The following is a 16832-nucleotide window of genomic DNA, read 5'->3' as shown; positions in this document are numbered from 1 at the left end:
AAGTGGCAACTCTAGATTTCTCTTACGGCAGCTTTGCGTACTGTACACTTGAGTGATAGATTCTAAACCTCATTCACCAATTAAAAAAGCCATAAGAATTAGATATGCTAAAAACTTTTTTTTCTAGCAACATCCAACATAGCAAACAGCTTAGGAATTTACTTGTTAAATTGTACTTATACCAAAAGGCACAGAGAGAGTTTTAAATAATACCCTTGCAATGCATCATTCTTCATGTCACTAATCAATTGATCCCCATTGTTCTTTAGACACATCCACATTTTCACCTCCTAAGTAAGCAGTTGTCCTTATGATGTTTCATTCTTGCAACTAAGCCCTGAATCTTATTGCATTGCTTACACTTGACACATTTATCTTATTTTACCCAGGGAACGAATTTCTTCAAAATATTCCCAGATATGATCTCTCTTATGTCCAGAAATCATGACAGCTTTTCTATGGCAAGTGTGGGGGAATATAGGAAGCTATTCAGTGTGCGCATGTGCGTGCACGCGCGCACACACACACACACACACACACACACACACACACACTCTGTCTTCTTTCCAGTCCACTGCATTGTGCCTTTCTATGATGCCTCCGTCCTTACCTATACATTGTCTTTCTGCCTTTATGATAATGTCTTAACTAATTCCTCTGCAGTGCAATGCCTAGTCCACCACCACATAAGCACAGAACAAAAACAATCCTATCCAGTCTGTGTCCTCCTTTGCACATGTGACTTTATTTTGCTGAGAAACAGAAATTAAAAGCCCAGAGTTTCAAGCAGCGATAGCTGGTAGTCACACTGGACACATTAGAGCCATTAATTCATTTTTATGAGACATTAAGTGTAGGTATAGTAAGTGTGTGTAGAGATTTAATTGTAACTGTTCTTTTTAACTGAAAAATTTAGTATTTTATTCAGGATTTAAAATTTTTTTTTAAAAAAAGTCAGATTTACAAAAAAAAATTGATTTTTCCCCCACCCTAATTTATATTGATACCTGAAGTTAGAATATGTAAAACAGAACTGTGTAAACATTTTATTTAATGCCATCAATAAAGCTTAACAGCCACACAGAAATAACACATTTTACTAAGAATAAAATGTGATGACTTGTGAACTTTTAAGAATCTATTTTTCTCCAATACTAGAAGACACATTCCAGTGTTTTTTCTAATATTTAACACACTGATTCGAAAACAAGCACATTTCCCAGTTTACAAAACCTTGATGGACTGAAATGTAACAAAAATCAAAATAAAAAAGGGTAGATTATTTTGTCTTTCCTTTCCTGCCGACTACACATTTCATCTACAGTTCTAAAAAACAAACCAGTCTTAATAAAATTGCATGTCATGCCTTGGAAACTCCAAAATAATCTGGAAACTACAAGTGTCTAAAAAAGTAGCAAAGGAAGTGTCATACAGAGTAAATATCCTGCAATCATTCAGTACATTTTAATAATGTGACACTGGTACAAGTGAAGTATTAACTCCTACCAGCCAAAGCAGCATCCTCATCACTTTCTGATCCATATTGCAATGCCATAGTTATTGCAGATAAACGATCCCCTTGGACTGATCTTTTGTTACTTTAAAAGTAAAAAGAAAAGCAATGTATATATTAAAACTACTGTTTAGTTATGCTCTATGAACAACTGGTGGAATGTGAAAGTCATATTAGCAGTCTAGAGAACCACTACTAGAAGAGTAGGCAGGGATAATCCAAGAAAAGATGAGACGTTTACAAAGGACACTGGCCCATGAGATTATCTGTTTTACCAAACAATTCGCCAAGCCAAACATTTGGAGAACTACTGCAACAAGGAATTTAAAGCTTATGACGCTCAGTGCCCTCTGCACTGCTCTTCGTATTCATTCATAGTGAAAACCAGCTCAATTAGAAAACACCAACTAAGTCATAATTTTCTTGTTGCTTCGTGGGAGTAACAAGAGGCCACTGATCATATTTAATATACTGGGACACAGACTTCTTCAGTGAAGAGCAGGGAAGAATTCCCCACATAATCGTACCCACTGAAAAGTATTCTGAATGAACTTTCTCTTAAGGATTTCCTCCTCCATTTGGCCTCTCCTTGTTCTTTAGTTTTATATTTTTAAAAGTTACCTAAATTATTCAAAAATATTTTTTGAGTTGCAATACAATTCATTGATACTTTTATCATGCCTCAGTTTGTAATGAAATATAAGAGCCTGTTCTTTGGAGCATTTTAAGGAAATAAACATTTTATTAAGTAAAAAACTAAAAATAATAAAGGACAATTTAGAGTCAATACCCTATTAAACAATGAAATTTGGAGAGAAGTGGTTATTAAATCTGATATTTTAAATATTATTTATCTAGATCATTAAGCTTGAGGGTTCATTTAAAATACATACATCAAATTTCAGAAAAAAAGCTTTGACTTTAACATTTCCAAATGACAGCTAGTCCGGGAGGGAGGAGGAGTGTATTGGGCGGGGGGGAAATCAATAAAAAAAAAAATAACTGTGTGGCATCCACACCAAAACAGACAATATACTTACCGGTAATATTTGTTAGTAGAATTTCTCTCATCACCAACACTGCCTTTACCCTGTGAGGAAGGACCTGTCAGTTTGGAAGCTGCCAAATTTGATGGAGTCCTTTAAGAAGAATAAAGCCAGAGAAAGGGAGAAAAAGAGAAAGTTGGCTTAGACTCAAGAAGAGATATAAATTAGAATGCAGCTCTTTCACAGAAGAATCTTGAAATAGGCACTGAGAAGGAATGTAAAATGTTATGTTGCTAAATATAAAGTGATACACTTAGGCATAAATAATACCCAAGTTAATCATAATGTAAATTATGCTGAATTCTGTTTATAAAGGTAGATGAAATGATTCTAAACAATATTGGTAGAACCATTATTTAAATTCTCAGTCCAGCATACTTCAGAAATAAAGATGGCTAACAGGATATTGCTAAGAACTGAGATGTAACCATACACAGCCAGGCATATTATGTTCTCCTTTAATAAAGCATATCAAATTGTGTTGCAGACACTTCCCTTGTACATTGGTCATCTTATCCAAAAAACAATTAAGTGCACGGCAAATGGGCAATTTGTGATGATGTGATGAATGAAAGATGTGCATCTGGACAGAGTCACAAAATTGGAATTATCTTTGACATGATGATTAGAGTATTTAAATTAGCAAAGAATTATTATAAAATTGTGCTTTTTAAAAGAAAAAGTAAGCTAGAATAATTTAAGGAGGTATTTTGCTGAACATAGTATATAGGTGAAAGACACCCAGATGAGGTGGAAAAATGACAATAGGTTTGTGCTTGACTGCAGTCAATAGCACTCTCCAGGGCAGCACAAAGTTTGTTTTTTTAATTAAGCTTTTCTCTCCTTCAGTTGACTATAAAAAGTGGGCAATTTTATTTTTGTTTAAGAGGAGAGGTTTGGTTGGGTGGGGTGGGTGGGTGTGTCCCCCCATCCGTCCGTCTTGAGACAAAAATGGTTTTTAAAAGTAGAGAAATCAAGATGAGAGCTATCAGATTATTCTGGACATGAAGTCAACTTCTGGACCTACAAGACTACATAAAAAATTCAGAAACAAGGTAAAAAAATTAAAAGAACCTTACAAAAGAAGGTAACTAAGGGATGGAGAAGAAGTTGGCATATGAGAGGAATTCAACTAACAAATACTAATGTGTGTCCATCCTCTTTGCATAAAAAACAAAAATCTGAAGATATGAGCAGTCACAGCCTCAGCAATAAGTACAGTATCCAATTTTTGCAAGATCCTGATTCTTTAGTAATTAAGTCAGTGAGTCACCATTTAGGCCCTGGCGCTGAAAATCTTTAAGCACAGATGTAGATCTACTGACTTCAGTGGAACTATTACACCAGGGGTGTCCAAACTTTTTTCAAAGAGGGCCAGATTTGATGAAGTGAACATGCGTGAGGGCCGACCATTTTGCCTGACATTCTTTGAACCATTAAAATTAAATGCAAATTAACTATTTTATGCAAAGTTTATTGCAAACGGCAAACGACATAACACCAACTATACATGTTGTGTCCAAATATATTTATAACTGATTTAGACCAACTGACATTAACTGAGATTTTACAATGTAGTCATCTCAATTGAAAAAAAAAACTTGCCTACACTAATGTGAAGGGTGAAACTGAGATCTGGACTGCAGCACATAGGCTAGGTCTGGTTCAAAGGCAGTGGTTTTGATGCGCAAAATGTAACGCAGGTGAGAGTCACTTAGTCTTGTCCTCACGCGGTTCTTGTTAAAGTTCATAGCAGAGAATGTCTTCTCACACATATATGTTGAGCCAAACAAGCTCAGCATTTTCTTAGCCAATGTTCAAATCTCTTGAAACCAGCTCTTATCCAGTTGGCGGTAAAAGTTCACAAGAGAGAGCTGTTGGTGACGACTGCGTAACTCGCTGTCACAATGCAGCTCAATGAGCTCGAGCTGCAGCTGATCTGGAGCATCCTCGGGGTCAACAGAGAATGGAGAGGAGAAAAGGCTGATCTCCTTTTCAATAGCTGCAAAGTCCTGAAAGCGCCGTTTAAACTCCTCAGCCAGAGATGCAATGTCTGCTGCATACCTGCTCGTTTGCGCACTGATATTGTCCTGTGGAAAACTGTTCATTATTTCCTGCAACGCTGAAAAATGTATGGTATTGGGCTGTGTTTGTGACAACTGCCTTATGAAAAGTTGCAGCTTTGTCCCAAAGGCTTTGAGGTGTGAATAAAGCACTCGTGTTCAGTACATTCAGATGCTTTGTTATGTCAACTAGAAACCCCAAATCAGCCAGCCAAATAGGATCAGATAGTTCTCGCATTGGTTGTCCCTTTGTTTCCAAGAATTCTCCGATTTCCTTTCTGAGAGAGTAGAAACGCTGCAGTGCAGACCCCCGACTGAGCCATCTTACATCGTTGTGATATAAAACATCTTCGTATTCAGCCTGGATGTCCAGTAGAAACTGTTTAAACTAGCGGTGGCACAGGGCTTTAGAGCGAATAAAATTAATAGTCTTTAGCACCGGTTTCATAACATGATCATATTTGAGATGTTTAGCACAGAGAACTTGTTGATGAATGATACAATGGAGTTTAATAGCTTTGCCTCCTTCTTCGATCACCTTGTTACAGATTAGGGTTGATAATCCACTTCATTCACCAACCATGGCAGGTGCCCCATCAGTAATAATCCCAGTAACTTTGTTCCAAGGCAGTTTCATGTCATCTATGGCGGAACTAACAGAAACAAATAAATCTTTTCCTCTTGTTTGGTCCGTAAGGCTCTGGAGGTCAAGTAGCTCTTCAGTCACATTCATTTCATCGTCCACCCCTCTCATAAAAATCAGCAACTGAGATGTGTCAGATAGGTCCGTGCTTTCATCACAGGCTATTGAAAAGAAGTCAAAATCCACTCCTTTGGATGTCAACTGTCTCTTAATATCTGATGAAATCTCTTCAATTCTCCGTGCTACAGTGTTACGAGCCAGGCAAATGTTGGCAAACTCTTGCTTCTTCTCGGGACAGATATTCTCAACCATTTTCATAATGCATTCTTTGATAAAGTCACCCTCAGCAAAAGATTTGCAATTTTTAGCAATTAACGTTGCCACCTCATAGCTCGCCCTTGTGGCATTTTCATTTGACTCACGGGCTCTTATGAAAAATTTCTGTTGTGACATTAAAACAGCTTCAAGTTGCTTCAACTTTTCACTGCGGTCGTGCCCTGTTAGCTTGTCGTATGTGCTATGTCTCGACTGGTAGTGTCTCTTGACATTAAATTCCTTATAAACAGCCACAGTCTCTTGGCATATCAGACAAACACAGTGATTCTCTATTTCAGTGAAGAAATATTCCACTTTCCACCTGTCCTGGAAGCGGCGGCCCTCACTGTCAACTTTCCTTCTCTTATTTACAGTCGCCATTTTTTTAAATTGACCAGAAGGGGAAGGGATCATGTGAGCGCAGTGCCAGAGGTTTAATACACTGCCCAAGTAATACACTGCACTAATACACTGCCCAACAAGAATTCTCTTGCCTTTGTGGCTGTTTGTGGCGAAGTCTCTAATGATGAGCTCCACGTGCCTGAGCCCGTTTGTGGCAAAGTCTCTAATGTTCGCAGCTCCACGTGCCTGAGCCCGCCAGGAAGCTGACAGTGCGCAGGGCCAATCACAGATACTGAGATTGAGCAGCTGCGGAGTCCGTCCCTGATCTCAGCAGCTGCGGAGTCCGTCCCTGCACTCTCAGCCCCAAGGTAGAGGGCTTGCAGGGTCAGAGGCGGGCGGAGAGCGCAGGGCACGCTGGCCTCACGGCGGCCCGGGGGCAGGGCGAACCCGTAGCCAAGCGGGGGAGCGGGGCTGCGGACGTGCCCTACATGGAGGACTTTAGGACCGCAGCGGCCGCCATGGACGGCGGCGGCGTGGCCGGAAGCGGCGCCAGTTCAGAGGAGCGCCGGGGAGCCAGGAGAGGGGGAGGAAGCGGGGGCTGTCCCTGCACTCTCAGCCCCAAAGCGGAGTGCAGGGGCAGGGTTTGGGACCGCGGCGGCGGCCCGAAGCGGCGCGCTGCGCGCGCCAGTTAAAAAATGCACTGGGGAGCTGGGAGAAGCAGGGGGCCGTATTAAATCCGACCGTGGGCCGCATTTGGCCCGCGGGCCGGACTTTGGACATGCCTGTATTACACTTTAGATGTTTGCAGTGTCAGGACCTAACTCTGCTACAGACTTTAAGAGAGGACACTATCAATTTGTAATATAGTCAATTTTTTAAGAAACAGTTACTGAGTTTCAAGAATTACTCTTGCACATGAATCCCTCTGCCCATTTTTATCATTTTACCATCATATTTTCTTGTTTTGTAAAGTCTGAGATACATCAACAGCAGGGAGAATGATTTATACAGAAGAAACTGACTGATTAAACGGAAGACACAGTGAAAATTGACTATAAACTCCAATTGCTGACAAAAGCACCAAATAAACTGTAAAAAGAGTATATTTCTCTTATCTCTTTAATTTACATTAACCTTAGGTAAGACAGATACTGAAATTAACTGTATTGGGCTAGAGCAGTGTTTCTCAAACTGTGGACCGCTGGGGCTCCGCATAAATTTTTATGCATGTAAAGGGCTCCAGAGCCCAAAAAATTTAGGAACTGCTGGGCTAGAAGGCTAATGGCATATTAGGTTGCATTAGGAGCAGCATTGCCAGAAGATCCAGAAAAGTGATTATTCCCCTTTATTCAGCTCTGCTGAGGCCACATCTGAAGAATTATGTCCAGTTCTGGGGTCCCCACTATAGAAAGGATGTGGACGTATTGGAAAGGGTCCAGCGGAGGGTGACAAAAAATTATTAGGGAGCTGGAGTGCATGACCTATGAGGAGAGACTGAGGGATTTGGGTGTGTTTAGTCTGCAGAAGAGAAGAGGGAGGGGAGATTTTATAGCAGCCTTCAACTTCCTGAAGGGAGGTTCCAAAGAGGATGGAGAAAGGCTATTCACAGCAGTGACAGATGGCAGAACAAGGAGCAATGGTCTCAAGTTACAGTGGGAGAGGTCTAAGTTGGATATTAGGAAAAACTATTTCACTAGGAGGATGGTGAAGCACCTAGGAATGGGTTACCTAGGGGGGTGGTGGAATCTCCATCCTCAGAGGTGTTTAAGTCTCAGTTTGACAAAGCCCTGGCTGGGTTGATTTAGTTGGGATTGGTCCTGCCTTTGACAGGGGGCTGGACTTGATCACCTCCCTCAGGTCTCTTCCAGCTCTATGATGCTATGTATTTCTTTGATTGTAAGGATGTTTCTGGAGTTCTCTATCCTATCACAAAAACAGCTTCAGAAGAGGAGAGAAGTTTTACTTCTGAGAAACATAGGTACTCCAATGAGGTCCTTTGCAAAATATCTAAAGAAGTGTCCCTTCTCTCAAGGACTTTGTTAACTCTTGTGCTCATTTAGAAGATTGCACTTAGCTTGTCTGATAAAGAAGATAATTCACCCTGACAAGTGCTGATTTTGACTGGGGGGAAACTGGTATAAGATATACCAGAAATAGCATTTTTTGTCAGTAGAAGCTGCATCTTCAGTAGGCAGGCTTGCTGGTACAGCTGTATTGGCAAACCTTCGGTGTAGATCTGTCCTTTGGTACCCAGTTCTCATTGATTTCCAGTGGGAATGAGCTGCCTTTGCATGTATCACCTGGTTCGAGGACCCCTTGGCGGGGCGGCCAGGACTGAGCAGGAGCCAATGCTACCTCGGCAGCTGGGGTAGGGTGCGGGGGCCAGGGCTGTTCCGAGGGAACTGACCCGCATGATTTTGATCTTCCACACTGTATGTGTTTATGCCTTTAAACATCACATTATTTGGGGAAGAGATACTTCACAATTTGTTTGGCACAGCTTTCCTACAGTATAACTCTACATTCACTGATAAAACTATGGGAAAAATAAAATCTAAGTTAATTCTGATTATTAAAAACTAAACTACACTACAGCAAAACCTTTATTATCCAGCACTCTGTTAACCAGAAAACTTTGTTAACCAGCATTGCCTCCACCCACATTTTTGGGCGCACAGGCCTGGCTTGGTTTACCATGACTGGCTTAATTTTTTATTTAAGAAGTACTAATCATCTTTAACTCAAAACAGACACATGAGACCAACTGCCTCTCACTACACAACTACCAATATTAAAAACTTGAGTTTTACTATTATTGTCCATTGGTTTTTCATAGGTTGATGGAACCCTTGGGTAACCGGATTATTTCCTAATCCCCGAGCGTATTACTGTATTAAGTGCACAGGAATCAGCACACAGGTTAAGGCCAATGAATAACATGTATTGTGTGCGTACAGATGCAATGTAAAATAACACGACTGCTTAAAATCAATTACCACAATGAATATGCACATACATCTTTTGTCATAATGAATATGCAAATGTTTCAGTGCCAGTTCACAAAAAGTTTCTGAATAAGTTTGCCAGTCCATGGTATAAAAAAGGTTGGGAACCACTATCTTTGAGAATCTGAACCTCTGTTCCTTGCTCCTGATTTTCTGTTTGTACCCATTCAACACAAATAACAGAAGCTGACTGCAACTTTAGCTTTTGTGCTTCCCACACATTCTCTGTATTTCAGTGCCAAATAAATCTTAATTGTAATATATTTCAGCAGTTGCCTTTAAAAATCTGTCAGTGGTTTATATGATTTAAAGCACAAGCAAGCAAGCAAATTAGATAAAATTAATATTTCCTGGTTGCTTTTTTTGGGGAGGGGAAAAGAAGCAAAATTAAGAAACTAAATTTTAGTAAATACTTGTAAACCAGACTTCAAATAGTAATTTTTTGTGTTTTACCTGCTGTACCTGATTCGAAGACTTGACTTAGTCAGTTCATTATGTTCAATTTCAGCCTTTTTCATATTAAATATTTTTTTAATCGCATTTGCATCCTGTCAATTAGAAGAAGCATAATTCATTTAGAAAAATGAGACTCAGTGAGTCAAGGATTTACTCTAATTGTATAGATATAATTGGACACATTTAAAATGATGTGAAAAGAAAAGTTAGGGGTTCATATTTTTCTTGATAGAAAACAACTTTGTCCAGCATCAAAAGTTTGTAGCAAAATCTAACTTGAAAGGAGACTTCCCCTCCTTAGAAAGTTACATTTATGTAGTGCCTTTCACCCCAAAGTCCTTAAAAACTGAAGTTATGCAGTAATCACTTCACCTCTGAAATTCATTAACTGCTGGGTACAGGAGGGTAAGTAGACAAAGAAATACATGCGTAGCATGTGAGTCAATTGACAGAGAAAAGGAAGTGGGAAGGAAACAATGAAGAGTAAGTCTTGGATGTATGATACATGCAGACTCTTACAATATATGGAATAGCATCTTTAATGCCCATGCAAAGGAGGCACTGCCTCCATTCTTTAAGGTCTTATGCTGCAGAGCTCCCCAGAGTAAACAGCACGGAATTCAATGTTTTGTGATAATGAACAGACAGTGAGGTGCTACACATGCTTTGAACCTGTAATTTCAGGAAGTCTAGGCATTTCTAACTTAGTAGCAAGTAAAGAAGCCAGGCTGATTCATGTCCCATTTGAAATCCAATTGGAAGACAGAAATATAGAGTTGCCAAACACAAAAGAACTGTCAACAGGGAAAGAAATACAAGTCTCAAACGTCTAAGAAGGAATTACAAACAATAAAAGGTGTCATAATTAGTTGATAGTACCCTTTTTAATATTTCCAGATAAATTAGAAATGCTGTAGTACCTATAAAATACTACTGTATTTTAATAATTTTAAAATATTCAATACTAACAAAGGAGATTGAATTCCAACTTTAATTGTCAAAGGAGTATGAAAATAACCTTAAATACTTGAGATCCAGGCTCATTGTACGTTTTGGCATTCTTTGCTAACAGATCTATATCCTTGGCCATTGCATGAATGCTTTTATAACTTCCATTCTGCAGAACAAAAAACAGAACAGTTTTTTCTTTGAGAGAAAAACTGATACTTTCTATTGTCACAAAAAGAAAATGCGAAAGGTCTTTCACATTGAATAAAAACATTTCTTTATATGCTGCATAACAATTTGAGAAATTCATGGGGGGGGGGGGAAGAAAAAACAGATACAAATATAAAAGGATTTTTTTTTTCCTGTGACAGTCCTACTAATGCTAAATGAACAATGCACTGACTCAAATTATTTTAATAAATTAGATTATGCAAACTTTAAAAGCACACATCATTCTGATTATCATTTTAATTCATCTCTATCCTTCACTTCAAGTTCAGTATGCATTCACAGTCAGAATTTCACAGATTCTGGAATTAGAGATTAATATTTCATTTTAAAATTTAGATTTAAACTATTTCAGCTGGTATAAATCACCAGGTTCTAGCTCAAAGAAATCAAGGTAACAGCTAACTAAAACCAAACAAGAATAGGAAAGGGTAAGGTGGGAGAACACAAAATGGTAATCAGAATGACTTAAACTTCAATATCTCAATTTGCCATGGCCAGAAGTGACTACATAGCCAAGAATCCACAATAACTGGCATTTAATTCACATCAACAACTAGTAGTTTAAGACACTGAACTTTAAATGGACTACTTTTGGCACACTAGTCCAGAAATGATGTCCTGAACTTCATAGCAATATAGTTTTCATTTTCTTAATTTACTGGTAAAAATTACACGAACTACTGATCTATATAAACTTTTGCTTCTAAACTTAAAAAAACCTTATTTTTTCCAAAATTACAATGTACAGATCATTGACATGATCATACTGTACCTGTATCCTCTGGGCAATAGTCTTAAGATCTATGGGTTCTTTAATTATTGCATAATAATCCGGATATTGCTAGAAAACAAAAATAATGCATTTATTGGTTGTACACTGGCACAAAGATCACAAGGGAAACCATACAAATCCGTATTAAATAAGCTTTTGAAGTTGATGGCCTATAACCAAAGACAGGTGAGAAGACAGATTATCACCACAAAACAGCTGAAAGATTATATGTACATTCAGTACTGCAACTGGATTTAAGTTTTATTCTTAATCAGCATTATTAATGTCATCATACCATTAAGATAAACATTGCTCATATAATTAATTTATAATTAACCATAGCTGATAGTAACTACACTCACTCTGAACTGAGCTGTGACTTCAAAACAAAATTTAGATTACAGTAGTAATAAGAATATTTCAGGGTTGATGCAAAGAAACATTTCCACCGGAAGAAAGCTACTAAAATAATAAACAGTTCTTAGAGCCAATTAAGAAAAAGGAAACGTTTCAACATTCCACAATGTGATATAAAAATACTATTTCCTCAGAAACAAACAATGATTTTGTAACATTGTCTTTTATCAGATGAGGTGTAACAATATCTTAACATTGATAGTTAACTATTAGACATTAGCAAATTATTAGGTGTGTGTATATCTGTGTTAAAATGTTATTGTACATTGTCTGATTAAACTGGTAATGGCTTCTTCAGTAAACAGACATGGGGGGGGGGGATTTTCACTGCAAAGCAAAATATTATGACTTGGTAGTGCTTGAAGTATTTTTGTTCACTTGACTGTCTCACAGTCAGCCCCCAGTATCAGTTATATGACTTTCCAGACACCAACTATAGAACACGAATGACTTCATTTCATTACTTACCACTTTAGAAGGAAGTTTCTGAAACAGCTCACTTATGAGACGCCCTGATGGATTGGTGGCTATGGCTACAGCTTCAAGCAACTGTTCAAGAATCTCTTTCAAGTAGCTTGGAGAAGACTGGTATAAGGAAATGAAGTTATAAAAAGCTTTGAGAAAGATTTCCATTTTTGGCTTATGCAAAATATTTCAGTGCAAATGTATAACATTTCTTTTTCAAGAAAAATAAGTGGAAAACAATGACTAGAAAGATGACCACAACTTTTCAAGACATAGTACAACGATTATGCATTTAGTAAGGCAAGTGAGTAAGTCTGAATGCCACATAAACAGATCTGTGCATGAAATGTGTATCAGTGTTACACAACAATAGGCACTGTCATGTCATGCAATGCTGAGATTTGTCAGGTGTAGCTCTAGTATAAGTCCTGGTTTAAGGCAGAACACAGACTCTGAGTATGAGTGTCCCTTCTGAAAGCATTCTCATAGGGCCTCAGGTTTTCTTGTACCAGGCCTCAGATTATGCAGTTACAGAGATCATATTTATTATAAAACTTGGACTAAAGTGAAACCACAAATGCAATAGTCATATCACTGATCATCTTACAACTATTTCTTATGAGTTCACTAATATACACAAACATATTTACAGAAGATAAATAGTTACATAGAAGGTGTGTCTAGACTACATCCCTCTTTCGACAGAGCGATGTAAATTAGACACTTCGAAATTGCAAATGAGGCTGGGATTTGAATTTCCTGTGTTTCATTTGCATAATTGCGTCATGGCGCTCTTACGAAAAAGTGCTATTTCGAAAGTGAAACCACAGTCTAGACGCCTTTTTTGAAAGATAATAGAAAATAGACACCTTTTTCGAAAGATCCTCAGGTTTACAGGATCTTTTGAAAAAGGCTTCTAGTTTCAAAAGAACCCTGTCTAGACTGCGGTTTCACTTTCAAAATAGCGCTTTTTTGAAAGAGCGCCATGACGCGATTATGCAAATGAAGCACGGGAAATTCAAATCCCAGCTTCATTTGCAATTTCGAAGTGTCTAATTTACATCCCTCTGTCGAAAGAGGAATGTAGTCGAGACATGCCCAAAGACTAACTAAAATCATTACATTTTTCTGTGCACGTGTAAGAACCCTTACACAGCATACTGGATTATAATCTAATGATTTAAATTATACGTACACATCCCATTACCTGTTTTGGCTCGGCTTAACCACACAGACTGATGTCCTTACATAAAGCGAGGTTAACTTTACTCTGAAATCCCACACCTTTTCATCTCTCCAGCAAACTATAGCTGCATATCTATACATGCTATATAACTATATGCTTCCTACTTACTACTTCAGAAACTGCCCCTTGATTGTCATGCCCTTCATCCTCTTCCTCCTCCTCCTCAGCATCGCCTTTCTGAACAAACTCATTCTTTGTGCGCATATACAAATCCCACAGTTTGCAGGCAGCTTTATATTCAGGTGAATCTGGCTGTGGGAACGAATCAAAGAGCACAACATTCATTGCTAGCCAGTTATTTAAAAGTGTTCTTAAAATTCTGAGCATTCTGAAGTGAAATATATCAAAAAAATAGAAAACACACCAATCACTGATTGTGTAATTCTTCAACACAGTGATATCAGGAACAGTATTATGAATTTAAATGATTATGAAACAGAGAGGAGGTGGCATATAATGTAATCTCTTTACTAGGATCTGGTCCATGCTAGGGAAACATTTTGGAGCCACTGTAGTACCGAAACAGATAAATATTGCCATAACATTATCTTACATATGAAACTGGATATATCTCCTAAAAGCACAGACCTGCTATTGTCAGAATATATGAATTTGGCCCTTTAAGTGACATTTCTTTACCTTATAGTAAGCCTTTGCATTGTTAAATAGTAGCTGAAAGTCAGCTGTCAGTAGGTTCACATCATCATATTCTTCCATTTTTAGCTTTTGTTGGATTTTCATTAAATCAATAGGCTGAGAAACCACTTCATAGTAGTCTGGCTGATTTCTGTAGGAACGAGTAAAAACCTTAGCATCTGAACACTGAAAGTAAACCATACAGTATTTAACTTTTTGTACAAGTCTAAGAGTAATGCAGAAATGTTTCTAATATGTTTTTGCTACAACTCAAACAGCTCACATTTACAAACAACTTTAATATAAATGAATTACTACAGATTTTAAAATTTGTTAGTAATTTTTGTAAGTTTAAGATAAAAGTCTGTCTTCACCTACTCCATTCCCAAGGGCCAGTTAAGAGTTGTTCCCTGGAATATATTTTCTAGTATATTATCCTTCCACTTTTGAAGGCAATTTTAGAATTAAGCAGAGCTCAATGTCAGGAAGGCTTTATAATCAATGGTTCATACTAAATCAAATGTTTAATTTTCTGACTGAAAACAGACACCTGTCTCTCAGTTGTTCAAAGACGAGTGCCATCAAATAATAAATCAAAACCCCTAATGCAAGCTTGTTGTATATTTAATGCATAGGTTTTGTAACTTTTTACATGGATAAGCTATTTCTCAAAATCCACTTGTTCCAGGACTAACTCTCAGACCTAAGTTTCTTACCAATAAACGCCACCTTCTTACCTTCGTTTTGGTGCCCTAATGAAAAGCTCACATAAGAGCCTGCCCTGTTCATCTTTGTAATCTCGGATAGTGTTGTATAGTTCATGGCACACAGCAATCTAAACAACAAGAACAGTCCAGTGAGACAATGGAAATGCTTAAGGAAGCAACGAGCTGAAGGTATTTCTGTACTTGAAATGCTACTGCTGCATGACTGTAGCGCTTCAGAGTAGATACTGCCTATGCTGACAAAAGTGGTTCACCTGCCAATGAAGGCAATCCATTTCCTGAGGCACAGGGGCAAGTCCGACTACAGAATTCTGTCTATGCAAGGGCATAGCTACACCTCTCAGGGGTGTGGATTTAAGCTGATGTAGGCCAGCCTAAGCTCGAGTTAGGCTAAGAAGGTGGGGAACAGGAGTGCTGTGCCATGACATAAGTTATTCTACAGCAGAGGTATTAAGCACCCAGCCCACTGTATTAACATAGTACTATGGAACACCCAGATCCTGCAGAATCTTTTTGTAGGTTTTCTTTTTTTAAAGGGAGTTTCCTAGCCCTGATGTTTTCAAAGGAAACTTCCCAAAAGCAAATCAATAGTGTTGACTACAGACTCAAGACAACCCCAAAAAAATTAACTAAGGGAATATGGTCTCAGCTGTCTCACAGTTCATCTCACTGGGGTGCTAACTAATACTTTATGATGACACTTCAAATGGCAGCATTTAATATTTCTTTGCAGATAATTTTAGCAGCTGGAAGGAGGATGGGGAGAAAGTGAAAGCCATAAGGTGTAGAAATCAGAAACTATTACAGAGAAACAGATGCTATGGGAAGAGAGACAAGAAATACAATGTCGATGAAGAAAAAAGAAAAGTAGCTAAAGTAGTATGGGGAACGGGAAAAAAAGGACAGAAATTGTGATGACAGCCCAGGGTAGGTGGAGATATAGGGGGTGAGTGGGTGTTGGTGTTAGTGAGGTGGAGAGTTTGTTTGGAGTGTCCTGACTCCCATCTGGCACTCTCAAGACAGCAGCCCATAGCTTCCAGGGCAGAGGAAAGACACAGGACTCTCTCCTGGGCTGGGCGGAGGAGGGGCAATTTACAAAAATTTCCCAGGTTATGCATGGGAGGTGGGGTGCTAGGGAAACTCTATTGTTTCATTAATGTTGTAGGGAGCTTAGTCCAAGTAAATCTGCCCTTTTCTTGTTGAGGCTGGAGTGAGGAGGAGTTGGTATTCATTACCAACTCATTGGTGACACAATTACAAGATCTGAAATATGCCAGGAAAAATATGATGGGGAGGGAATAATGTAGCACCTTGCTATTTTCCACTGTTAGACTTATAGAGCAAACACTAAACAGTGAATCCTCTGCAGTTCTAGACCAAAATATTTTTTACCTAGTATCAGGAAGGAAAGACAAAGAGCTTGCTTTTGACCATGTTGATTTGTTAGAAAGCCTGGGCTAAAATTGAGTATGAGACACACAGATCTAGAGCAGAGAAGAGGGCTGAGAATGTCTGCAATAGCAGATCTTAATGCAGGATTTGACTTCACTAGTATTGTTGTTTTTTTATTGTAAACTTTTAGGCTGATTTTGTAGATAAGGATTCAGAAAGCCTGAATGAGGCTGGAGAGAGGCTGTTCTCAGTGGTGACAGATGGCAGAACGAGGAGCAATGGTCTCAAGTTACAGTGGGAGAGGGCTTGGTTGGACATTAGGAAAATATCGAGCCCAGGGTCAACTGGGGACTCCTCCCCCAAGGCTGTTGCTACACTTCAAAGGCAGAAGTGTTCTTCTCAACTAATCGAATAGTAGATGCAAATTGCATCCACTATTCAATTAGCCAAATAATTGAAATTTTACATCTCTAGCAAGAGGTAGAGTATTTTTTGTGTGTAACATCTGGAGTTCTATTATTTGTGGCCCATGAAAATATGTGCACCTTTTGGACCATCACAACTTCTGTCCTTTTTTATTTTCTCCCCATACACTTTTAGCTACTTTTCCTTTTTCT

General features: G+C 38.5%; 1 protein-coding gene across 24 annotated transcripts in view; it reads right to left on the bottom strand.

The window, feature by feature from the left end:
- The window catches only part of PBRM1 (polybromo 1), an 86421-nt gene that overhangs the window by 61772 nt on the left and 7817 nt on the right, over positions 1–16832 (bottom strand). For 16 of the 24 annotated variants that reach the window (XM_075939386.1, XM_075939401.1, XM_075939402.1 and 13 more), the window contains 9 exons: positions 14836–14933; positions 14102–14249; positions 13571–13714; positions 12220–12336; positions 11335–11403; positions 10402–10500; positions 9381–9475; positions 2554–2652; positions 1507–1598 (listed from right to left, as the gene is read on the bottom strand). In XM_075939386.1, the coding sequence (XP_075795501.1) occupies positions 1507–1598; positions 2554–2652; positions 9381–9475; positions 10402–10500; positions 11335–11403; positions 12220–12336; positions 13571–13714; positions 14102–14249; positions 14836–14933 (961 nt within the window). The remainder of the gene's footprint in view (positions 1–1506; positions 1599–2553; positions 2653–9380; positions 9476–10401; positions 10501–11334; positions 11404–12219; positions 12337–13570; positions 13715–14101; positions 14250–14835; positions 14934–16832) is intronic. The other 8 variants (XM_075939392.1, XM_075939403.1, XM_075939404.1 and 5 more) reach the window with 1 other exon arrangement.

The sequence above is a fragment of the Pelodiscus sinensis genome, chromosome 11 (assembly GCF_049634645.1).
Source record: "Pelodiscus sinensis isolate JC-2024 chromosome 11, ASM4963464v1, whole genome shotgun sequence".
Lineage (NCBI taxonomy): Eukaryota > Metazoa > Chordata > Testudines > Trionychidae > Pelodiscus > Pelodiscus sinensis.
Note: the sequence above shows the minus strand (reverse complement) of the source record. Positions and strands in the feature narration are given on the sequence as shown.